Source organism: Pyrgilauda ruficollis, unplaced genomic scaffold (assembly GCF_017590135.1).
Source record: "Pyrgilauda ruficollis isolate IOZ18807 unplaced genomic scaffold, ASM1759013v1 scaffold106, whole genome shotgun sequence".
Classification (NCBI taxonomy): Eukaryota; Metazoa; Chordata; class Aves; order Passeriformes; family Passeridae; genus Pyrgilauda; species Pyrgilauda ruficollis.
The window spans coordinates 756,211-781,754 of NW_024508766.1; the positions used below are offsets into that span (position 1 = coordinate 756,211).

Consider the following 25,544-nt stretch of genomic DNA (forward strand, 5'->3'; position numbering starts at 1 on the left):
CATTTATACTTTATGAAGCACTACAATGTTCTCCTGAGCAGTTTGCTCAAAACATGCAGAGGCCCACCTAAGGTGTCATCCAAAGTAAGGTGGTGTGCACCATGTCATCATGTTTCATGTGCAGTCCAGCTAGGTCTCTGTTTTGTGGAGAGGTGTGTGAGCAGAGGTGACCCCAAGAGCAGCACTCGCTCAACATTGAAGCCCTTCTTGCCAGGCTGAGGCTAAAAATCCAGGTGAAAAGACAAGCTGGGATTGGTCTCAGCCAGCTGGGCCCAAGTATCAGTCTCTTTTAATCTGTGTCGCTGATTCCCTGCCTGCATGGTTCAGCACCCAGGACTCACCAGTGAACAGAGGCTATCCCACAGTTGCTCACTGTGGTGGACAAAAAGTTCCTAAACTTTGTGTCATAGCATAGCACTGTCCCCAAGCAGGTCCACAAGGCCCAGTGGGGATCAGCACTGCCTTCCCTGATGGCTGCTCCCCTGTTCCCTACCCATTAGACCCCTTAAAGCATCCCAGAACATGAACTAGACACACCCAGAGTTAAATTCAAGTCTCAGTTACCACACAGATGATAAAGGCCAGCACTGAGCAAGGTTTAGGACAATAATGTATTTTCAAAGGGCTGTGGGTCTGAGGCATGGCCTGTCCAGGAACTCCTTTCAAAGAGCTCGTCACAGCACAATAAGTCCCTGGGGCGTACTCTTTGCTCCTTTCAGACCAAGCAACACTGCCTGTAATCTGCTAGGGCCAGCTGGCACTGGGAAACAGGCTGGGCTGCCTCTGGATGGCCCCAGTGTCCCAGGCAACCTACCTCAAGGATGCAGTGAGAGAGATCTTCACTGTTGGAGGAAGGGAGGTAATTCCACTCATGGCAGCATCTTCTGGCAGTTGTTTGTTTACCCCATGACTGTATCACACAGTATTTTTGAAGGAAACTTGGTCACAATCAGAGACAGATAAAGGTAAGATGAAATGCACCCTGCACATGCTTGATCATGACTTATTTCTATCTACAGGCATTTTGAAGAGCACATGTTACATTGATGTCCGCTGGTTCCCCTTTGACATGCAGAAGTGTGATTTGAAATTTGGCTCCTGGACTCACAGTGGCTGGTTGATTGACCTGCAGATGCTCGAGGCTGATATTTCCAACTACATCTCAAATGGAGAATGGGATTTAGTGGGTAAATTGGCCAACCTACAAATTTTCAGTAGTCTAGTTTTCAAAGGCAAACCTCAAATACATAGAAATAATCAATCAGTTGGACATAGAATACAAATATTAAAAATATAGATCTAAGAAGAAGCAAAAAAAATAGGAAAAAAAATCACATATCAGAGATAGCCTTTCAGCAACATTCATTGAACTGTGTCTGAAAACACTGTGTTCTGAAGCAATTGACTGCCACTGAGTACATAAATGAAAGCTATTAGTCCTGACACATTTGAGCAGTTTGTGAGTACTAAACTTGGATGTGTCTCATGTAGGTGCATGGAACACTACTGTCACATTTACTGCAATCAGCAAAATTGATTGGTGTAAAAAGTATTCCAGCAACACTTTTACATAAATGGATCTTTCTCACCCAGAAAAACATCAAAGTGTCTACCAGTACATAAAATGCTCAGATTAGTATGTCTCTCCTCTATGCTTTGGAAGATACCTGTATTTTCAAAAGAACTTATGTCCAGAATTAGTTATTCAGAGAACTTCTAGTAGGTTATTTTGCACTCATTTACATAGCTGTAAGTCACAAGCAATGTTACAGAAATTGATGGAACTTAGCCAACTGCAAGGAGAGGTTACAAAAAATACATTTATTTTCTGGTTTGTATGTACAGACAAGGAGATAAGTGCCCTGCCCTACTGCATGCAGTATTTTTACCATTCAGGGCATCTGAGAAATTGTATTCAGTTTTATGAGAAGCCAGAAGACTCCATAGTGAAATCCTCCTAAAGTCCAGCTATTTCAGAGCAATCCTCCCTTCCAGTCCTCCTTTACAGTGGGTATTTTTGTCCAATAACTTTGCATATTTGATTAAGAGTTTGTGGTTTATCTGCCTTCAACCCTGACCAGGGAGAACAAAACAGGGACTTATTTAGCTCATAGAGCAAAAGCATTAAATAGCACCTCAGGCAAGCTGTGGCTATATCCTTTAAAAAAATCTTTGCTAAGCCTCTGCCAAAATGCACACATTGTCACATCATCTGTCATGTCCACAGAAGCAAAAGCGAAGTGAGCAATTTTGGCATGAAAAATACAAGGTGCTGACTTCTTCCAGCTCTCCTGACATTTCCAGTGCTCTTGCGGTCCCCATCATGGAGCACGTCAGGCAATCTGCTGCAGCGTGATCACCGTGGGCAACCCTGCAGTACAGCTGTATTGGACAGCTATGTCTCTTAACCTCCAGACATGACAGACTTTGAGCTTAACTTGGCATCCTTTTTGAAAAGTAAGCCTGTCTGTTTTTCCTGACAAAAAAAGAGCAAATATGTATAGAGTATCACAGTGGCACTGTCACACAGAAAATCTGCTGCATGTGCTGGTGAATATCACATCAGCATTATGTTACCATTCACAGAACGTAGGAAGGCAGAATGCACATTCTTGAGCTTGTGATGCCCAGGACTGTTTTGTTCTGGCTCAGATGAGCTTTATTAGCTAAGCTAGGTTTGAATGACTCAGAAGGCATGAAAGCAAACCCTAGAAAATACACAAGGTGGACCAAGAATAGCAGAGGTGATACACATTGGCTCATAAACCATCACTTCTTGGTCCAGTCCCGGGAGGTAACTGGAAGTCCTGCATCTCTCTCCACTGCTCTGATCATCCTCTCTGTAGGTGTCCCAGGCAAGAGGAATGAGATATACTATGAATGCTGCAAAGAACCTTACCCAGATGTGACATACACCATCACCATGCGTCGACGCACCCTCTACTATGGCTTGAACTTACTCATTCCCTGTGTTCTCATATCTGGCTTAGCACTGCTTGTATTCCTTTTGCCAGCTGATTCAGGGGAGAAGATTTCTCTAGGTAAGTGCTAAAATATTCATTTGTTTTATAAGCATGCTATAAAATAGAAAAATAAATGCCTCATGGCACTATGTTGCTTGATGAAGAAAGATTTCACTAGAAGAGCAATAGAAGTACTTTTTTTGGTTACAGAAACAAGGATAACAGCTTTCTGTATGGCATTCACACATCCTGTACTATACATATAATATCTTGTGGACTGGGAGGAAGCTGAACTTGTTGCTGGCACAGACGGCAGTGATAATATTCTGTCATGCCTGTTGTTATGTACTTTAGTACACCTCAATGCATTTAACAGCTCATTGACTCTCTTTTTTAGATGGAACATACTAGGAATCAAAGAGTGAAGGGCTGTGAACAGCAGCAGCTGGGCACTGGATGTTCACCTTCAAAACTAGCTCCCAAAACACCTAGCCATGTGTCCCTTGTGAACACAGCCATGGAAGGGCTAAATGAGATTTACTGTTGTCTGTGTTGATAAAAATGAAAAGGGTCTCCTTCCAAGAGGAGATAGGGAAGAGCTGTAAATACACCAGACTGAGCCAGATGAGATCTTAAGAGTTAATTGTGCATGAATCTGTCTCAGGACAGAGACTTCTAAATCATATGAAATGTCCTCAGTGGGGCTTTTTTTGGTTGAAAAAAAAGGTGCAGCCTGCCTTACAAGAAGTAAAACACAGGCTATCGGGGGTACAATTGCTGTCTATGAAATATAGGATGGGGATAAGGGAAAGAGTTATTTGAGCTCAAGTACAATGTTGACATAAAAATAGGAGCTAATGTTCATGCATTGACCTTTTGATTTCTCAGTATCAGGATGGTTAAGTTTAGAAACAGCCTTTCCATATAGAATAAAGAGCTTCTTTTAAAACAGACTGCATGTCTTTGAGGGATGTTATATAATATGTGATAGCAAAACCTAGGCTGCTGTCTGTGCGAGTCTCTCCTAGCCCTTAACAACATTTTGGGCTTTGTGCAATGTTTTGGAAAAGCACTGTAGTTCACCAGTTTTGCAAGCTTCGTTTCACTCAGCAAAAAAGATTTCTCCATTACTTTGAGAGAAGCAAGGGTTTGTGTGTATTAGAGAAAAGTGAAAAGAGAGCAGATAGAGTTGTACTGAAAAACATTCACACTTTGTGGATGTTCTAATCTTCATTGACAGACATGAAGTCATGGGTTTGCCTTAGCTGTATATCAGGACAATGCTATATTTAACAGCAAAGACATCAGAGGAGCAGCTGCAGAGTTCATTTTCCTCATTCTTCCCAAATATGTTCACTCCCTCCAGGTATCACTGTCCTTCTTTCCCTTACTGTATTCATGCTGCTCGTGGCTGAGATCATGCCTGCAACTTCTGACTCTGTCCCACTAATAGGTAAGTTGGTTTCACAGTGCTTTATGCACTGTGTGTGATGCCTCTCAAGAGCTGTTCAAAGCCAATTTGAGGACTGACTCTTTTTGTTACTCCAGTTTTGCGTTCAGCAATGTCAGGAATGCCAGCCTGGATTTCACTGTGTACATGTATGAAAAGGACCTACATGAGGTTACAAAAAGGTACTGGAAATAATAGATAAGCAGGTAACTGCAAGGATTGACAGGACACAGAATCAACACTGCAGAAAATTAATTTTTCTTCTTCTACATTACACCACCTCCCTGCTATTACACAAATCCTTCCTGCCTTCCCTCTTCCCTCAATCTGAAGAGCAATTCAGAATGCAACAGTCAAAATTCAAGTATATCATTGGAGCATTTTTAATATGTACTGAAAACTATGGGACAGATCATCATCTGGGGACTGTGGGCCAGACAGACATTGTTACAGCCTCTGTTTTGGTAGGACTGCCCCTTTACCTTGGTCTCATGGGGACTTACTGCAGGTTAGACAAAATAAACCTGTGCTATTTTATAAAGTCACAAGGAATGAACACTACCTGAAAGACCTGTGAGTAAAAATCATTACTAAAGTACACATTCTAGACAACAAAAATGAACAATATATCTAGGTGCTGATGGAAGATGCACCTCACAATTGTATAATGAAGGCCTCAAAAAAGTTATGTAATGACTAGGTCAAAAAAGCCCATTTACTCAGACAGCTTCATTATCTCTCTTCGAGGGTTTAAGACTAGGCCTGACTCTGAGGAAGGAGGATATGCATGCCACAGTAAGGACAATGGCACCCATAGGTAAGAGTTTCTGAAAGCCTCCAAAATACTTATGCATCTCAGTGAAAGTCAGCATACTTTGAGTCGTACAGGAACTTCCAAAAAACTAATAAAACCTCTTTCTGAGCATATACCTAGGATGCAATGGAGACAAGACACAGTTCTAAGAGAAACTTGTGTGCAGGAAGGAGACACAAGCCGTCTTGAACCAATGTTGACATAACTTTGCTGCATATGATACATAAAAAATCCCATTTAGAATTTGTAAAGGGGTACACTTGCCAATGGCCAGTCCACTAGCTTTAACCTGAACAGTTTCTACTTTCTATTAATACAGTCTTCTTTCATTGAAGGTAGGATTTTTAACCAAGAAAAGCGATGAACAATTATGTATCTTTACGGACTTTGACGTTGCAATGACAGACAATTTCTGCTTATCAGAGAATTCCTAAAGTTGCTGTAAATTATATCCACTACTCTCTCATTCTCTGCAAATATTTTAATTTGTTATTGAAGACAATCATGTTGGTCAGACATGATTTATTCTTATTAAACGTTGGATGGCTGTTCCCATCCCCACCCCCTTCCTCAACTGTCCAGAAATGTTCCCTGAGGACTTGCTGCCTGATTTACCCAGGGACAGAGTCACAATGACAAAGATCTTGTTCTCTGAATTGTCCTTTTGAGAGGTGGATGCAACATCTGTCTTTCTCCATCTCCTTGGTCTTGCAATGATCCCTTTAGGATTCTCGATGATCCTATGGATATGGGCAGGTGCAGATCTCACAATCCATGAGTCCTTCCTTACCTATTGCTGGTCATGTTCCTCATCCCTAAACTATCTCTAAACACAAAGATGTTAGAGACCTTGATGGTGCAAACTGAGGCAAAGTACACACTGCCTTGACCTTATCACTGTTCACTGTCACAAAATCATCCCCTCCTTTCAGCAGCAAGTCTATGTTTGCCTTGTTTAGCTGTTTGTATAGTGTTTGTGTAGTGATAGAAACTCTTCCTGTTGCCTTTGATTCCCACACCAGCTTCAATTAATGAGTTTTAACATTTCTGACACCAACCATAATGACCAGATAGTTCTTCCAAATTTTCATTTTGTAGCCTGTCTCTGCTTCCCACAACCCCATCTCTTCTGCACTGAAGCCCTACCATGAGTTCACAATTTAGCCACACTCATCTACTGGTGTGCTTACCTATTTCTTGCATTTGGAGGCACTGTGCTTTAAGCCCTTGCAGTTTTGCTGTGCTGCTTTATCTTTCAGAGCATTTCCTGGTGGGATCCCAGCTGCTAGTTCCCCCCAAAAATGACAAGTCTGTTCATCTGAAGTCCGAGGTCTATGCTCTGCTGTTCGTAGTCCTCATTCAATTAATGATCCTGAATTTCACTATTTCACCATAACTCCAGCCTAGGTTGCCACTGATTATTATGTTCCAAAACACTTCTTCATTGCTAGTGAAGCACAGTGTGCACCACTCCTGGTTATACATTATACATGTGCTGCCTTTTCAGCAGTCATCAGGGTAGATCAAGCCACTGGTGGCAATGAGGGTTTGTGAGACAGAGGTTTCTCTGAGTTGTTTTAAGAAGTCCTTATGTCCACTGTCTTAGGATAGTCTATTATGCACTCCCACCGCAGGATCACTCCTTTTGGCCTCTTCACTGAAGCTGATCCACAAACTCTCCAGCAGCTCTAGTCCATCCTGACAGATGCCCCCTCACATCCAAGTGGCTCCTTCATATAACTTCTTTTCCTGAAGAGCTTCTGGTAGTGAGAAATGTCCCTCAACATCTCAGTTTTCCAGCAACATTATTTTTTCACTACTATATGCAGAGTTTCAGTTCGTCCTGCATATTCCCCAGAGTTAATGCATTTTCTCATTCTGGAGGTGAGATCTTCCACCTTGTTTCACCATTCTTGAGGTCTTTCTTGCTCTGATTACCCAATAGCATTTTTTTCCACCCTAGTCTGCTACTTCTGCATTTACATTTGGGTTGTTATCTCCCTTCCACAGTATTTCTAGTTTAAAACCCTGACCCTATCTTCTTGCTCCACTCCAAATTTGCAGGGAGACTGCTTATCCATGTGGCTTCTGCACCCAAACAGCCCTTTTTCAGTAAGTGCTCAAAGCTGGGCTGTGCGCTTTTACATTATCTCGAGTTCTGAAAACCTTATCCTTACTCTAACAAAGTGACATAGCATCTTTTCCTCACAATGGTCTTACAGGTGATCCCACAGAGGATATTTTAGCTCTTGAATAGAATATGCCAGGTCATGATCACATTTTTTCAGTTTTTCAGTGTGATCTCTAGTTCAATTAAAATCCTCAGAATTAATACACAGAAAAGGAGTGCATTTGGAAAGCTCATTCCAGTTTTGAAGAATCAGCATGGTTAGGAGCAGGTTTCAGGAATAAATAAATCTTCTAAAGCATGTGGTTTATGAAGGATTCAGATATTTTGATCTTGAAGTAGAAAGATCCCTTGCTGATCTGCTGAAGAGTCACTGTTATTGGTCTTCGTGCATATGGGGGCAGAGATACTTTGAAAACGTGACTCCACATGCTTTAAAAATCTGCATTATATTTTTAGGGCCTGAGTTTTTAGAAACAGATATGCATCCATACCTCTCTGGATCTGCATGCACCCTCACAGCTAATGCACATTTCAAAGCCACTAATGCCTAACATGCTGTACTTTCTTCTCCTTCTGACCTCAGCTTTAACTGCTGAACTCTAATAATATGGAAAAATATCACAGCTGCTGTTGGAGTGTCTTTATTGAGGTAGCAAAGGAGAACTAGTCTAATATGGCACCAAGAAAAGTACTACCTTTTGCAATCTGCAGCATATTTACAGTTATGTGGAAATAATTAGTTAGTTCCTCTAAATTATGGGGAACTTCAAATTATATTAATAACAAACAAAGCACCTATCAGATTAAATAATCAGACGGATGCAAGTGATACAAGATGGTTGCTTTTCTGTGCCTTTGCAAAGTGGGTCACCCCTTCCTTGGTATGTGTTCTGCATTCTCTGTCTGTTTATAAAACTACCCAAAGCAGAGACTCTCTTACTCCACACATCCAACTTCCTCAGATGAGGGATTCCCATTTCTCAGTGGCCTGCCAACTATCATGTTAATATATGCTAAAACAGGTCAACTTCTTTTTCTGTAAAGAGCAAGTGATGAGACTTGGCCTAGGAATCAGTCGCTGGCTGCTCAGCACTTTAGAGCACCAGCACCCTGCTGCTCCTGCTGCAGGGCAGAGCTTTTGTATGTTCCAGTTGGACAGGCTGGCCCCCTGCTGTCACTCAGCTTTCTTGGGGTTTGCATTCACATCAGTAGCTCCTTGCCCAGCAGCATGTCTGCTCCTATGCTTCTCTAGCACACTTCCCTTTTGGGGAAAATATTTATTTTCAAAGCCCAGTTTTTGACAGTACACATCTATGCAAAGAAAGGCACCACTCTATTTCAAAAGTTGAATCCTGCCCTTCCACAGAGATGCCAATGAAAGGAGAAGGCTGAACCAAGGAACGATATCTCTGTTTCTGTTTAAAACAGTAATCACTTGTAGCACAGCAATACACTCAACCATTTAAATCAAAAAAGTTGAAGGCCCATGACATCTACAAACATAACAGTTTGGCTAGAATCCAGCACATGTCAACTTTATGAAAAACCATTCTTTCTCTACAGAATACTGGAAGTCCCTCCTGGCACTTAAAGCCTCTAGAGTGTAGCTCCTAAAAGACTCTCAGACCATGACTATACAGCAGCAACTGTGTCCTAAACTTACCCTTCCTACTGTAGCTTAATCATGCTTTGCAGGAAGTGTTTCTTGCTGCAGTTGTGATTTTACTTACTTTTAATTTTTCTCTTAAAATTTACTTTTACCAAGAGTCCATATAAGTAAAAAACTGGAGTTCATTACTTGAGGAAAGTATTTACAGAAATGCAGAGAACTCCAGATGTGCTACACAACTAAATTACTGGTCTGACTGTGCTAATCACTGGGTAAAATCACAAAGCCTGGGTGATACACCTCAGGTATAAGACAATTGTTTTTTTCTCTTTCTAAAAACCTATGTAATTATGCAGATTTGTTCTGCACTATAAATGCCAGTAATTTCATGTGGATTTTGTGCACCTTCCAGTCCCTATTATTGCACTTATCCAGTGCATTACATAAGAAGACGTAACCATGTCCCATTGCGTTGATTTCCTGGATCAGCAGCTAAATCAAAATTAAACAAATACTGCTATTAACAAGGACTGTTATTTTAATTAGAGCCTTTGTACAAGATCAGGCTTTGCCTCTTGAAATTAAAGGACTAGGTAATTCATCTGAAAACTACATTAGAAGTATTTAGCTCTACATTGTAAGGACTATTTTTTTAATAAAGACATTGTGATCCATGTTAGGTGAATGGTTGAAACCAATTATATTAGAGGTATTTTCAAACCTAAATGATTCTATTATTCTAGGTAAATAATAGTGGACAAGGATCTGGTTTTGGTAATGGTCATATGGCCATTTTTCAGGAAAGGATGAGTTCTTTCCTTAGGCAATAGATATACACCTGAATTCCTTTAAAGTCTTCATATCCCTGATCTGTTTTATAAAACGGTGTTTTCTATCCAAAAGCAGTCTTATAATTAAGACTAGGAAATCATGCATTAAGAAGTCACAAAGGAACAAATTCCTCGAAGTCCATACAAGTTCCTAACTAGAACTTTTATCTTTCATTACTATCCTTTGGCTGGAGCCTCCTTAAGATTACACAATTGGTGGTCATGTGGTCCCACATCCAGTGGTGGGATCCAAGTAAAGCAATGACCAGAATCAAATTTATCATGCACTGCTGTAGGAAACTCTTCAATAATGCCTCAGGATAAGTTGCTAATTTGGGCTCATAGACTTAAAATAATTCATCTTCTAATGTAATACTTAGTTCTTTCCAAAATCAGCCAGTTCTTTAGAAAGACAGATCAATTCACAGCCCACGTTATGTCAGACATGGCCAAAAGCCATTGCTCTGGAAAATTCAGGCCAAGCCAGAGAGAAGCCTAACCAGTACACCTTCCTGACTATTCTTTTCCCCTGCCTGCAATATCATCTCCAGAGGGGCAAAACTTTTGGGGCTGCATGGCACTGTCTGCACTTCCCCCCACCCTTCCTTCAATTCTCTGTTTTCCTGTGCTGCAGTCCCACCACTGTGAGGACAGGGTGACACCGTAAAGAGACAGACCCTAAAATGCCTGCTTTGAAAACTTCACACTGCTCTTTGCATTTGTATTGAGCTGAAGCTCTGCAGGCTTTGAGTTCAGGCCCTAGGTAGCACAGGAGGTATAGTCACGGAGAAAAACAGCCAGCAGCACCCACGGCTGGACTCTTTCAGCTTTAGACTAATGCTGCAATAAGCTCTGACTTAGCAGCTCTCTGTCCATCCTAGCCCGTGCTCTGAGGAAGCATCACTTTCAAAGTACTTTGTAAAAGCAGATAAAGCATGCTTCTGCCCAAAAGCCAAATCTTGAAATGAGAGGTTCAGATGTATCAGGCCAGTCAGATGATTTGTTTCTTTGGTAAACACTTTTTATTTGCAATTCAAGGCTTCCCCTTGTACAGGAGAAGTAGATAATAGTTTCTGATTGTCTTCCATGCCAAAATAATTTCAAAGTGATGCAAATCCTTATTTTCTACCAACTCCCTCCAAAATAACACCACTGATTTTGAATTAAGAGTCTGTATTTTGCTTTAAAATGTGTTTATAGCAGAAAGTGGGGAACACCAGGAAGCTGGTATGTAGACAGTGTTTGAAATGGGGAACATGAGGTTCATAAATATGAGGAACTGGCACTTCCTATGATTAACATTCATGTGATACTTGACATTTTGGCAGGATGTATCAAATGAAGCACAATCAAAATAAAGTTATCTCCATCTCCAGTTAGCAAAACTGAATTTCTCTGTCTTATTTTGCTAAGCTCCTCTGCTTTTTAAAAAATAACAATTTACTTGCTGCTTAGGGCTCCATTATAATGATATTTTCCAGCTGTGTCCCTTCCTTGCTGTTTCTTACCATGCCTATGCCATTTCAGTAAGCATGAACGCTTTGCACTCTAGTTAAATACCTTTGCAGCAGATGCTTGGGGTGATTTCTTGCATTTAGTCGTACAGCAAATGAGACTGGAAATTACTAGGACAGGGAAGCAATGTGGTGCTTTGTCACCTTCAGGAGTTACAAATCGTTTTAAGTTATGTTACAGATTGTTTTAAGTTATGAACATAGGGCATTAGTTATTCTGACTAGAGAGAAAATTAGATTAATCCATATTACATATTTTGTCATCTTACAGTATGTTCTCAGCTGATGCCATCTCACTTTACTCTGTCCCTATGTGAGTTTTTGGAGTACTTTTCCCCCCTATTCTTTCATGGTCCTGTGTGGTACCTTGTCAGAATCAGGCCCCTGCACAATCTCTTTCATGAAACAGAAATTCTCATTCATGGCAGCTCTTACAGCTTCATTCCCCATGATCAGTGATGATTTTCCCAAAGCCAAGAGTCTTGGAGGTTTTTTCTTTACAGAAAAACAAAATAAGAGAACAGTTTTACTTTTCAAACTCCCATTTCTATTCTTCAAAAGCATGTGGAAGGAGAAGAGTTTCAAAACACAAGTACCATAACCGTATGTCCACTTATGTATTTCTTTTCTGTCTGTGTACAACAGTAAGTCATAAAGAGACTTTCTCCTCTATCTTTTGATTTTCTTGGTCTCTGAGTAACTCTGCCATTGTCGTTTGTGGATGTCACAGCATCTGCCAGCACCAAGCCTGGTCCCTACCATAGGAGAAAAGAAGAAAGGTGATTGGAAGCCCCTCTGCCGGTATCTGAGGTTTTCATCAACTTGCACAGGCTTTAATTCTCTCACTTGGAACACTTCCAGAAGGAGGAGCAGTGAATATCTCATTCTGAGCTCACAAGAAGCACATGGCATTCAGCCCTGAATGACTGAAATTACCAGACTTAGAGTGGTTCTAACCCAGTTATTCATTTCACGTGCAAAACCTGATGTTTTCTGGAAAGATAGAATAGAAACAGGAACACCAGTGGGAGGCATCCAACGTCCAACTTGATCAATGTGAATGCCTGAGCACAACACTTTTGTCCTTCCCCTATTCACAGGAGCAACAAGACTGTAACTGGTCACAGTGCAGATACATTGTCTTTCTTGTGATTGACTGTGTTAGCAAATGTGGTTCAGATGATAACTGCTAGCATGTAATATGATATATGATATGATATGATGATATGATATGATATCACTGTTCCATGACAAAATCAAGACAAAACATTCATCTTAGGTATTCTGTTTTGTTTACCCTGTCTGAAATCAGTCCTTGAAGTTATTCCAGTTCCACTTCAGCAGTATGTCTTCCAAAACATCTCTAAAATAATGCTAAGGTGCTTCTCTAACATCAGATAATGACACAAAACATCTAAAAATGGTTCTGAATGCTCTTCAAATTATGAATTGAAAAATCATTGCTATCCTTTTAATATAGGTAACATCAGAGTATGCCTGCAAAGAACAGCTATTCTCACTGACTTTTTAGAAGACCTTCTGACTATCTGTGGTCTTATTAGATCCATATTTGTATTATAACAGCATCTGACCATCTTCTGATTGTCCTGGGACAGATGATGACAACTCCTAGATGTTAAAACTGCTATTCAGGTTGTTACATAATGCCTCTGGCAAAGAAAAGGAAGAATATCAATTGTACAAGGGCAAATATTTCATACTCCTTGAAGATCAATCAAGCATCCAAAACAGCTGTTCTGTTCACTCACCTCTGCTGAAAAAAGCATTATATTGTTTTTAAAACCTATGAAGAGCATTTAGAAGTGACCAGTACAGACCTCAGTATCTCTGAGGATTGTTGAGGGACTCCAAACACAGGTCTTCTGGTGCATTTTTCTGGCCTGTGGCAGCTACCCAGGGCAGAGTGCAAATGAGCTACTTCCTCTCCAGAATGTGTCAGTCACTTCCAAGCTCTGCCTCAGAGCAGGTGAATTATCAGCAACCACATCCCTGGTCTTTCACATGCACCCTGATCTGGGATGTCTGTTCCTGACACTTCCCACAGTGAAGGGAATTCTTAAAGATTCCAAGATAATCTAGTAACTAGGAGTTACAAGTAGGACACAGAGGGATGTTTAGTGGGAGTTGTTAAGCATTTTCCTCCTGCAGTTTAAGTAAAAGGGGCTGAGCTTCTTTGTAAAATCAGATTTGCCTTTACCTCTGCCAACAGACACATGGGCATAGGACTTTGTAGGGGCAACAGCTTCAAAGCACTAAATGAATAAAAAGGATTTAGGATGGTTCCTAAAACACTGCCAGAAAGGTCTGATGGCTAGGCCAGGTCTGTTGCTTGGGTGACAAAAGCTCATTACATGTCCCACCCCCTCCTCCCCCGCCCCCGCCATACCCTATCTCACAGGACAACATCCTATTTCTGCGCTCAGCAACCTCAGTGGAGACCCAGAAACAGAGTTTGCTAATTCAGGGCAGTGTGGGGCTAGGGTGGAATGGGTGAAGATTGAAGTCCTGTGGCTCCAAGGGAAGTGTTATCCATGAGCATTGTAGCTTGATCCTTTAAGCAGAAAGGCTTCTCTGCTCACAGGGTTGCTGGAGAGGGCTGAGTCATAGTCATAATCAGAGAGAGTGCCAGAGGTAATGTTGAGTTCCACTGTGGGGAACTGCATGGAGTTCTTTTAATAATGGATGGTTGGGAATGAAATTAAGCCAAACGAGGCAAACGTATCTGAGAACCATTTATTGGTAATGAAAAGACAAAATAAAAAAGGATTTACTCTACCAAAGAGGGCTAGAGAAGCTGGAGCAAGAGGAAGAAAAATGGAAGAGAGGGAGGGAGAGAGGAGACAGAGGGAATAAGAGGGCGTTATCTCCAGAGGTTGGGGAGTGCCCTCAATGTCCTGAGTCTGTGCATGGTCCCTGCCTGTGGACAGCTCTTGGAGCGGACATGAGGTGAGTGGGATCGGGCAGGAGGGCCAGAAACCTGGACAGGGTTGGGGCGAGGATCACGGTGGTGGGCAGACTCGGAGGTGGGCAGGGTTGGACACAGGTGGCTCAGGCAGGAACACAGGGCGCTGGTCAGGGACACAGGGAGGCAGGACAGACACAAGGGCGAGCAAGAGCTGGCAAGGGCAGGAAACCCGAAAGGTCAGCTGGGGCCAGGGAAGACGAGTAAGACTCAAGAAGCCCCCAAAAAGACAAAAGATGAAGGACAGAACAGGCCCCAAAGAGCCCCCAAGGCTTATGATACAGTTACTTTTTATGCCCCCAGCTCCTCCCAAAGTCTGCCTGCTGACAGGAGACCCTTGGCCCTTCCCGATATCCCAGTGCAGTCCATTGGCAGAGATCTTTTGCCATTGATTGCAGAGTGTCTCCGGGGTACAGTGCCTTCAGTGCTCCCCTGGTAGCTGCCTGTCCCATGCAAGACATGAACTGGCGGCCAGGCAAAGTCCTCCCAGAGAGAAGGCTTTCCTCCGCTTTCTCCTAGCTGCCTCCTGGACATGGCACATGTGCAACCCCTCCCCTGTGTGCCTCTGACAACTATTGTTAAGGCATAACAAAACTGAATTGGCTTCTCACAGGTGAACAGGGACAGCAGCCCTTGTAGCTGTCACCAGGTGATGGGTTTGACCTTGCTGGTGCAAAAGCAAAAGCCTGTCAGGAACAGAAATTATCAGACTGGAAGATTAGGCCATGCTTTTAAGGAGATGCATGGAGGACAGCACAGGAGTTTTCCTCATCAGTTCTCCTGCTGCAGTAAGACTATGTTTTTCTGTTGCTAGGAAAGAGAGGATGTAGGATTAAACCCTGGGAAAAAAGATCAGAACATGCTGAATAAGTAAGGATATAATTTTTTTGCCTTATGGACATACCCACTGAGTTCTGAGGTCTTTCCTTCCCTTACAGGGGAGTCGTCACGGAGTCTAGACGCAGGGTCTTGGCCATCCCTGCCTGGTTCTAGATTGTAAGGACAGTCAGGTTTTCAATCAAGGACATGCATGGGCTTGTGATCCAGCAATTCCTTTGTGATCAATAGCTATTAGTTCTACCTTCTCCTGTCGCATAAAAGGAGGCAACAGCCTTCATCATATCTCCAGCTAGAGATGTGAAAGACCAGCAGCTGTGCCAGACATTGCTGTATTTTTCCTCTACTTTCACTGTTGTGTCTTCAGGACTGGTAAAATCCAGCCTTAGAGCAGTCCTGGGCATTTCCAGGACTTTGTGACCTTCTCTGTGAATACAGCACCTGCACCTACCTGGTGGGCAGAGATCTAGCTGCCAGATTTCAGAGGTATCTTGTACATGTTGGACTGCCTCATACTAACACATAGGGCTCAAGTACAGTGCACTATTTCCTCCATCCTTACTTTCCAACGGAAGCCTTCAGTGTACCTTGAACAGGAACACCCCACTCCTCCCCTCAAAATGCAGATGACTCATCTCCAGCCTCTTCTTTGCCTACCACCAGGCAAAACTATGACATATCTTTCTTTATGGGTTTTTGGCTCCCCTCTGGTTCGCAGTCTGTTCTGGAGAGAACTGTTTTCTATTTAATAGCTGTTCTATACAGCAGTTTCCTGACTTCTCTTTCTGGGTTTACAGCATAAAAATCCTGGGAGCATCAATTCCCCTGCTAATCATTGGCTAGGATCTTGAGTCAGATATTATCAGGTTGTTTCCAAGTAACTAGGTGACTAATTTTCCAAGGATATGTGAAAAATCTTAGCTAAAGCCATTTAAATGGACCACCATTTCAGTCTGGTGGCATCAAAATGTGCAGACTCATTTTGATGATATTGATGATATTTACTGACTCATGGCGGTGATTAAACCAAGAATATCAACACTGCTGTGTTTCTGTTACATGGGGAATGTAACAACTTCCATGAAACCTGGTTTGCTCTGCTTCTGCCTGCTTGTTGACTCTCCAGTCTATGAATAAATGCAATAGAGACCTTTAAATTCATCTCACCCTTGGGACTATTCTTCTAATCTAGATACAAAATTCATTTTGTCATGAAAAGCCATACCTCTTGAAGCAATTGCAGCCTTGTTTTCAGGAAGGCCTTAGAACCTCATTATTGTAGGCCAGCTTTTTGCTCCCAAAGCAGTGAAATTTGGTATTAAGAAACAGGCAGAACAAAACTTGCTTTGGAGCTTTGATTGAATTTGTATTTTTCCTTCAAGCTGCGGGAGGGAGGGCTGGGGGGCTGCAAGAGGCTGCAGACTGGGGCAGTGTGATGTGCTCTCCCACATTGCACCATTATGTCAGCCAACAGTAATGCTCCCTGGTATTTTGTCACTGAAGCCTTCAAATGTCATTACCCCTGTGGGCAATTTTGCTTTACACTCAAGTGCATCAACCTCACTTCTGGCATGAGGAAGCTATACTGGCACTTAGGAAATGTGGTTTCAAGCCTCAGTTCTGGCTTTTCAAGGTCTTGGTTTCTTTCCTGCACAGCAGATCAAAATTTAGCATTGAAGGAGGCTTTACTGTACTTTCATAGGAACTAGAAGAAGTGTCTTGAGGGCTAAGAAGAGTAATGAGAAATATGCCTAACCACTGGGAGCAATAGAGGGGCAAAGGTGGGGAACTGGTGACACTTTTTGAAGGGATACAGAGGCACCATGAGGACAGCATCTCCCTCCAGCACCTCTGCTGGTACCATGGAAGGCCTAGGACTGGGAATGCTGGTGTTCAGTGGGTGTTGTCACCTCAACTTCTCGCTGTCCTGGCAGCAGGCACAAAGGTGTTCTTACTGTGAGGCCCTACACTCCTCTTCAGAGACAAAAACCAAACAGTTTTCACCTTCTGTGTGTTCTAGGCCTTCCCTCACAGGAGAGAAGAGAGCCAAGCAGATACACACCTCAAATGCACCAGTGCAGCAGACCAGAGAGTAGAGTGTTCAGATGTGATGCAGTGCTTCTCAAATGAGGATCTTGAGGCATGGCCAAGGAATATTATGTGCTTTTTGTATTCCCTCCCCACCGTAACCAAGTCCTCCTTTTGCTTGCAGCTCAGTATTTCGCTAGCATCATGGTCATCGTTGGTCTGTCTGTGGTGGTAACAGTGCTGGTTCTGCAGTTTCACCATCATGACCCCCAAGCAGGAAAGATGCCCAAATGGGTAAGCAGCTTTGGTGATAAACATTCTGGAGGTTACTACTGAAAGAAAAGAAAGTTGTCTACAGTAAACTTGTTATAGGTGAGAGGCAGAAGTTGTTTTCCATTAATCTGAAGAGTCAGTCACAAACAGCATAGTTGATGCTTATGTTTGCAATTGAAGGCAAAGAGCAAACACACTAAATGTGCTTTTCCACTAAAACCAGTTTCCCCTATTCTCCATTAAAAATAGTTCCTCCTATTTGGCCTTTGTTTTCAACCTTATGACAGAGTGAGTGGTTGAATCATTACAAAGTTATCCCATTCAGCATCCACTTTGCAAGTGCAGACCTTTAATTTCTTATCCAGCAGACACCAGTACTGACAGAATGTGCTAAACAAACACTAGTCTCTACTGGGCAGTTTGTCTGCTGCTATCTGGTCTATTCCCAGTGCATTAGCATGTGGACCCTCTTTTCTCTGCAGCAGCAGACTTTGTGAGCCCAATGAGGTCTGGCACCAATGCCAGCTGGCTTTCAAAATGAATGTTTCCTTTAGATTTTCAAGTTAGAAGAAAATTATGCTCTTTCTCCTTCTCTCCTTTTTAAAACAGATTTTAGAATAGGCAAGGTATGCTTGTATTTAGAGAATGAAAAAGGACAAAAGCAGAAGCAGATAATCCCAGTCAACTATCTACCACCCTGTTTGTAGGAGTCTGGTTGTGCAACACCCTCTGATATCTTCTTCACCACATTTTTCATGCTCCACAATTATCCTGACATTTCCCAGTTATTTCCCAAAGTGCTGTATGATTTAAAAACCTCTTACTTTCAAGGCAGCAGAGAACATGAATTCTGGATGAACCTGCTTGTAGGCAAAACATGAGGGTACAAATCTGGGAAACATGCTTCAGATGTCTTCATGGACAGAGTCTGCAGCAGTGTAACAGAACCCATGTTATTGCTTTTTGAGGAGCTCAGGCACAATGGCCCATGTTAGTCCTCCTTCCAGGCTCTGCAAGTCAGCTCTTGCTCTCTACCAGTCTCATGTTTTCTTTGCAGAAAACACAATGTGCGTCAATTTCTCATTCAGGAGAACCCTTGTTCAGTGGCCTGACAGCCAAACTGGCATACATTACAAAACATGCCACCAGGAAGCAAAAACTGTGGAAAGCATAACTGGGAAGTGCAGATGATAGACTGTAAAATGTGTAGACTAGACAAGCTGACAGGGCTGAGGGATCTCAGGAGGAAAAGAGTGAATGCCAAATGTGTAGGGAAGAGGCTGACCCCATAAAAGTAGGCACTTTTACTCTACAAGCCATGGCCAAGGCTCGGTTAGAATTTGTGCTCATCTCTATTCTTTCTGTTGTTGTTTTTGGGTTTGGGTTAGGTTTGTTTTTTTTTTTTTCAATTTTGCCTGTCCATCTATGTCAGGTGTTTCTTACGGAGACACCTTGAATGACTTTTGCTCAGTAAAAAAAAAAAAAAAAAATCTGAAGAGAAGAAGTAACTTAAGAAAGAAGAAAATTTTTTGCATTACAGTTTTCTGCATTTCCAGTACCAGCTGCTGCCCTTACCATTTACTTACTTCCCACAATGTTCTCTTCATGTCAGAGCCAGACATCAGTTTATTGCAAACTCTAACCCTGATTAATTGGATATTGTTACAGGATTGTTTTCACCTCCTGCTTAAATGGATTTGTCTGCTGGAGTCAGTTGCAGGGAGAGGCATTGGACAATTGGGCATTTGTGGGAGCTTCTGCAGACCCAGAAGATTTGAATGGATGCATTTCCTAAACACAGCTGCTTTCTAAACCATTTGCAGTTGAGCAGTTTCTTTTCCCTGCCTGTCTCTCAAGGGGTCTATGCTTGCACTTCGCAACAGAAGAGGGAGGAGAGTGCCTGTTAGTATTTATCCTTTCTGTAGGTGTTCACTTTCCTTATTCCACTGCTTAAAATTGTGTCTTCCTTTCTATTAATCTTTGATGACTTACAAACCAGCTTTTTCCAAGAGAGGAATTTAAATCCAAGGTGTTCAGTCAGGGCATTTGTTGGCTACTCAGTTGAAAAATAAGAGCTGCTGGCTGATGGACACTTTTGATAATGTCTGCTGAGATAGTATGGAAAAAAGCACTAAAGAAGGCCCAGCTCAGGCACTGTTTGGGAGTGGATAACATCAAGTATGGACTACAGCTCAACTGATCTTTCTCTACTGACAGCCAAGACTGTTTCATGGGAAAGAGATATGGAGAGACCAAGTACTGAGGGAAGAAGGGGTTTTGTGGGAAAAGGCAAGAGAACTCTGGCTCTTTGTTGTGCTTAAAGCAGGTTTGTTATGTTTCAGGCTTCTCTTTTGATATGCTTCAAACCCGGACATGCACTGTTCTCCACAGGTGCAGATATCCCTTATCATGAGAGCTTTAGACTGTCTGCTCTGGACTAGGCCAGGCTGGTGGCTGTGATGGAAGCTAGCAGTATAGCTGTATTATAGCTAGGAGAGGCTCACAGAAGGGTTGTTGACCTCTAAAGACAGCTGTACCTGTGTACTTCCTTCATAGAAATCCATATATGACAATGCAGGTGGGAGTATAGATTCCTATTATCATACTCAGCTCTTATCCAAAAACCTGTACGCTGCAGCTGTCTCTTGAATTAATTGGTATGACAAGAACAGATTGATGCCTGAGTGTCTGTGTTTTCAAGGAAATAGGGCATTTGAAATCGAAGCTAATTAAAAGCTGTGTTACTGTTTTCTGGGTATTTATTTTTCTATGGGAAATGGCTTTGACTGTTGTTATAAAAGTAATTTCCCTAAGGAATAAAACCTCTGTCTAGAAGGAAAAAGCAGCATTCCTATATAAAAGCACTTTTTCACCTCACATATCCTCTCAGAGTTAAGGCAGACATACTAACATTTTCTAATAAGAAAGCTTGTCTGACTAAGTGTTTTGGAATTTCACAGTCCTAGAGAATTAACTTCTCTCTCCCCTTTGCAACTGACACTGTTGACACATTGCTTGAAATTAAGACCCTTATTTTGTTCCGTGTTGCCCCATTTTGAATCCATGAGCAGTCTGAGCACATTATAATTAAGTAAGTTCAATTAAAGGCAGTGTCAGTTTCTTAGGCTGCAACACTGTGGGTAACTATTTGTTTGTGGTGACTATGAAGGAAATAATGAAATATTTAAAGCAAAATAATATGAATAATGGAAAACAGTCTTTCAGGACTTTCATATTTTAAATCTAGCTGGCATTTAAGTACCAGACAACCACTTGCTCACATCCCAGGTCCCTTCCCTTGTGGTGGTGAGAATAAGAAAAAAACTCCAACACTTTGTGGGTTGAGAGAAGCACAGTTCAATAATTGAAACAGAATACAATATAATAATATGAATAATATTAATTATAGTAATGAGTAACAATAATAAAAAATAATAACAGCAAGGATGAGAGAGAGTAATAAAATGCAAGAGAAACAAGTAATGCACAATACAATTGCTTACCACCTGCTGACTGATGCACAGCCTGTTTTTGAGAAGCAATTGACAGCCTCCAACCAACTCCCCACACTTTATATCCTTTTGGAAGATCCCTCTGGCTAGTTCAGGTCAGCTGTCCTGGCCATGCTTCCTCATGACATTGTGTGCACCTGCTCACTGGCAGAGCACAGGAAACTGAAAAGTCCTTGATTCAGAGTAAGCTCTACTTTCCAACAACCAAAACATCAGTGTTTTATCAACTTTATTCTCATATTGAATCTAAAACACCACGCTGTACCAGCTACTAGGAAAACACAGCCAAAACCATGACAATGATGAAGAACAAAAAATTCACTAGTGGGAGAGAAGCAACATGGCTCGCAGAAAATGGTATAGGACTGTGACATAGAAGAGCTCACATTGCAGAATTAAAAAATTGTGTAACTGTCTTCCACTGGTCATTGGTTTTGGCGGCTACTACTACTATTATTATTACTATTATTATTATTATTAATAGTATTACTACTACTACTATTATTATTATTATTCCCATCTGTGATTACTAAGGTTTCCTCCTTTCTGAAGTTATGCTTGTCATTACAGCAGTAACTCCAAGTTCTAGCTGTAATTTCCCCATTCCTGTATCTGTACTGTGCAAACCCAGGAGTCAACTTCTATTGCATCTAAAACAGCTTTGGAGGCAAAGTGTGGTCCCAAGCCAAATATGACCAAAGTAACAGGAGCAGGATTACACAGGGAATCCTTGTGAGTCAAGGCTCAAAAGGGAAACCAGAGGCCACATCTGTTCCCTCCTTGTTGTTAGATTATTTGGCTTGCAGCCAGGATAATAAAGTCATCCAAGAGGAGTGCATGGAGGGTCCCTCTCAAGCACATTGTAAATGACCTTTTTGTATGCATAACACCTGGAGGATCTTATAGCTACAAGATTTTGCTAATATACTTTGCTGCTCTTCACACAAGATGTTACTGAATCCACAAATATTTTCCTGCCTTTCGCAGTAAACAGTGTTACCAATAGGAATTCTAGCAGGCTCAGGCTCAGGCCAATCATCTGAAGGTCAGTTCAGTGAAAAAAAAAATCTCTGGAAGCACTCTCCAGAGTTAGCTCACTTAATGACCTTGACAAGAAACATATGAGGCACAATCTGCCATGTGCGCATTAGAGCATCTCGTGGTGCACCAGCACACAGGGAAATGACAGCAGATAATAGTGGCACTTAGATTTTTAACTGCTAAGTGTAATTGATTTACTCTTTTGAAAAAAGGCCTGCTGTAATACGTGGTTGAACTCATCAAAGGAGTATAAAATAGCTTTTAAAAACCCATGAAAACCCATCCAAGGTCTTTTATTTAGATGTAAGCAATAGCTGTGAGGATGGAAAATCTTCTAGAATCTGTTGTATAGGGATTTTTTTTCAGCAAAATCTAAACATTGGCCCCCAAAAGCATTCACCTGTATCTCTTTCCTTATAATCTGAGAAATACTTGAAAACCATGCAGCCGATTTTGGGTGGTCTGCTCAATTGCAGAAATCTTGGAGTGTTTGATAAAGATGCATCTCCAAGGACCATTTTGTAAAATAAGATTTTACGTCTCTTTTGCTTTATGTGCTAAGTGGGCATTGAACACCCCATGTTCAAGACAGATCCAAAAAAGGGCTATCCTTGGTAAAAAGCTAGACCCTCAAAGAAACATTTTGAATGCAGTTAGCTGGAGAACACAGAAATCCATCAGTATTTCTAAGACACTGTGTAGACTAACTATAACAGTCACAAAAAATTTTAAAATGCTGAAGAGTCTCCTGTATTTCTGCCATGATAACTCTCTTTCAGGTCCGTGTCATCCTGCTGAATTGGTGTGCTTGGTTTTTACGAATGAAAAAACCTGGGGAAAACATAAAGCCCCTGTCTTGCAAGTACAGCTATTCCAAGCAGCAGCTGAGCATAAACAGCATGGAAGTGAACGTCCTTCCTGGGCACCAGTCCAGCAACGGCAACACCATCTACAGCTACCACGCCATGGAGAGCCCGTGCTGCCCACAGCAGAACGACCTGGGCAGCAAGGGCGGAAAGATGACCTGCCCCTTATCAGAAGATATTGAGTTTGTTCAGAAGAAAGCTTTAATGGACACTCTTCCGGTGATTGTGAAGATCCTGGAGGAAGTCCAGTTCATAGCAATGCGGTTCAGGAAACAAGATGAGGGTGAAGAGATCTGTAGTGAGTGGAAGTTCGCAGCTGCTGTCATAGACAGATTATGTCTGGTTGCATTTACCCTTTTTGCCATCATTTGCACGTTTACAATACTCATGTCCGCTCCAAATTTTATAGAAGCTGTTTCAAAGGATTTTGCATAATATTTTCAAAGATGAGCATGATAATCAAAAAGGGAATATTGCCAGTAATTTTACTAGATAATTTAACTCAAATAGAGAAGTGTACTTATATGTGCTAACATACACAGAAGGGGATTAAAATAATTTCAGGACATGATTATTCCTGATGTTAGTGATTGTAGTTATTGAATAGTAAATATATTGAACTCCGTTACTTATTTCATAGACTAGTGTCACATGTAATTATGTCATGATCTGTGATAAGTGATAGACAAGAATTCAATACATTACAAGACTATAATATATTTATTACAAGTTAACACTAGATCAGTGTGTTATTTTGAATTTGTGAACTTTTGGATGTCGTTGATTTAAATGACCGTTGAAGACTATAATTGTTTTCAGTATGTATGTGTTTTATAATTATGGTTTGGTGTGGCTGTGACATGCATTTCTCAGATTTGAAAGATGTATCTCCACAGTCTCATGATGCTCTATATTGTATTTATGAAAATAAACTGTCATCATATTAGCTCAAGCTAGCACAATAACTGGAATGCTTTCTTGGTAAATTTGTTAAGACTGTATCTTTCCCAGAAAATCACTTTTTTTTTTTTTTTTTTTTTTTTTTAATTTTAATTAGGAAATATTGGTTGTGACATTGGAAAGAAAATTCTTTCTCCTTGCTGACAATCATATATGTAATTTACAATGCTTGCTTAACTGTTTCTGCCACCTTGAAAGTCTACTTAGTTTAAAATATCACTGCTCTCTTGGAACACAGTGGCCAACCTAATACTGACTAACTCTGTACAATTAGGGCAGAATCTTGTGGCTCCATAATATCTAAGAAATGGTTCACAGATTTAATTTGGCTCAGATTTTCTATTTAGTCGATACCACCAAAGTAGTATTTTTTTGAAAATTCTATTAGTACAGTCTCCTTTCTATGTGGTCACTAGGCTTTGTTAAAAGGAGCACATAAAAGACTGATTTTATTTTGCTCAACTTTAATATATCAATGTTTATTATCAAATTTCTGTCCCTAAATAGTCTCTAATATAATGTCTATATGTTAATAAAACATAATTGAACTATGCCACTTCCTGGAATATAGGGGAAGAAAAGCACACTATTCTCAATAGCAGCTTTTTTCTACCCAGTACTGTAGGTGGGAATGACGCCTTTGTTGCATGATTTTATTTTCCCTGCTGATCACAGCAGAGCTACAAAAGAACATGGTCTGATGTAGACATCTTTCCCCTTTGGAGTAACACTTTTCTGAATGCTTACTAGAAGAAAATAACAATCTATATTCTTCTCAGGCTGAGTTTCGACTTCCTGTTCTTCCAGGGTTAGTGAAAAATTAACATTTCCCATGTGCATGATGGGATCCTTCACACCATTATTGTTGGAGAGAAAGAATGTGACCATGATTTTACTCAGTGGGAAGTACTTCCATCTAAAATGGATGGCGAAGCTGGTAGCTCTACAGATTGAAGCAATACGCTACTTTTTCTTTAAGAAAAGGTCCCTCAGCTTTTCCACTATGGCCTTTATTAGGTGTTGATAACTGGTTTTAAACAGAGATTTCACTGTTTTGAACATTAAATCTCTGCAGCAGTAAGATTAGATCATAATAACTGTGGATTTATCATACTTCTTGGAGCTGTGTTCAAAAAAGCACCTGAGGAGGTCAGCCTAAGAAGGTCCTGACTACAGTGACCTGTTTTATATTTCACGTAGTTTTCCTGGTTACTTCAGCTTCAGATGCAGCTCCAAGTAGTAACAATGGTAAAATCCCCTACTGAAAATTCTATCCATATTTCAGGGAGATCTCTTCTTCTTCATAGGAGCACTAGTGCTCTAAGTAACTCTTTCCGAGCCTGCAGGAGAAAACTCCCCATATCTAGTTATTTCTCCTCAGTACTTTGCTTCTTCTGCTTGCAAAATTGCCCTTGTTGAGGCAATATTCCTAACAGAAAAACCTCAGCGAAGAGCAGAATTATTTTGGGGGTTTGGGTTAATTATAGCAGGCTTTTCTCTTGGACAGCAGCTGAAATACTAATTTCATTTTTCTGTTAATTAAAAGTCTAAATATCCCATTATTTCTGCAACTTGTGATGAAGGATGCTATATGAACTTTGGAGCACCTGTTCAAGGACCACTAATATTTTTGCTTGAAAAGCATTTTGGAAAGTAATTTTCAGTGACAGGATAAAAAAGGTAAAAGCTAATGTTAAAGCACACAGTCAAAATAACTTAGCATCCTCATGCAA

The 25,544-nt window shown here is 41.2% G+C and overlaps 1 protein-coding gene across 1 annotated transcript in view; it reads left to right on the plus strand.

Moving 5' to 3' along the window:
• Positions 1 to 23,767, plus strand: part of LOC121355591 (neuronal acetylcholine receptor subunit alpha-7-like) — a 57,395-nt gene extending 33,628 nt beyond the window's left edge. The window contains exons 6-10 of the mRNA XM_041471141.1: positions 1,020 to 1,187; positions 2,847 to 3,041; positions 4,330 to 4,416; positions 17,344 to 17,453; positions 22,765 to 23,767. Coding sequence (XP_041327075.1) covers positions 1,020 to 1,187; positions 2,847 to 3,041; positions 4,330 to 4,416; positions 17,344 to 17,453; positions 22,765 to 23,286 — 1,082 coding nt within the window. The 3' untranslated portion in view covers positions 23,287 to 23,767. The remainder of the gene's footprint in view (positions 1 to 1,019; positions 1,188 to 2,846; positions 3,042 to 4,329; positions 4,417 to 17,343; positions 17,454 to 22,764) is intronic.
• The last annotated feature ends 1,777 nt before the right edge of the window (positions 23,768 to 25,544 follow it).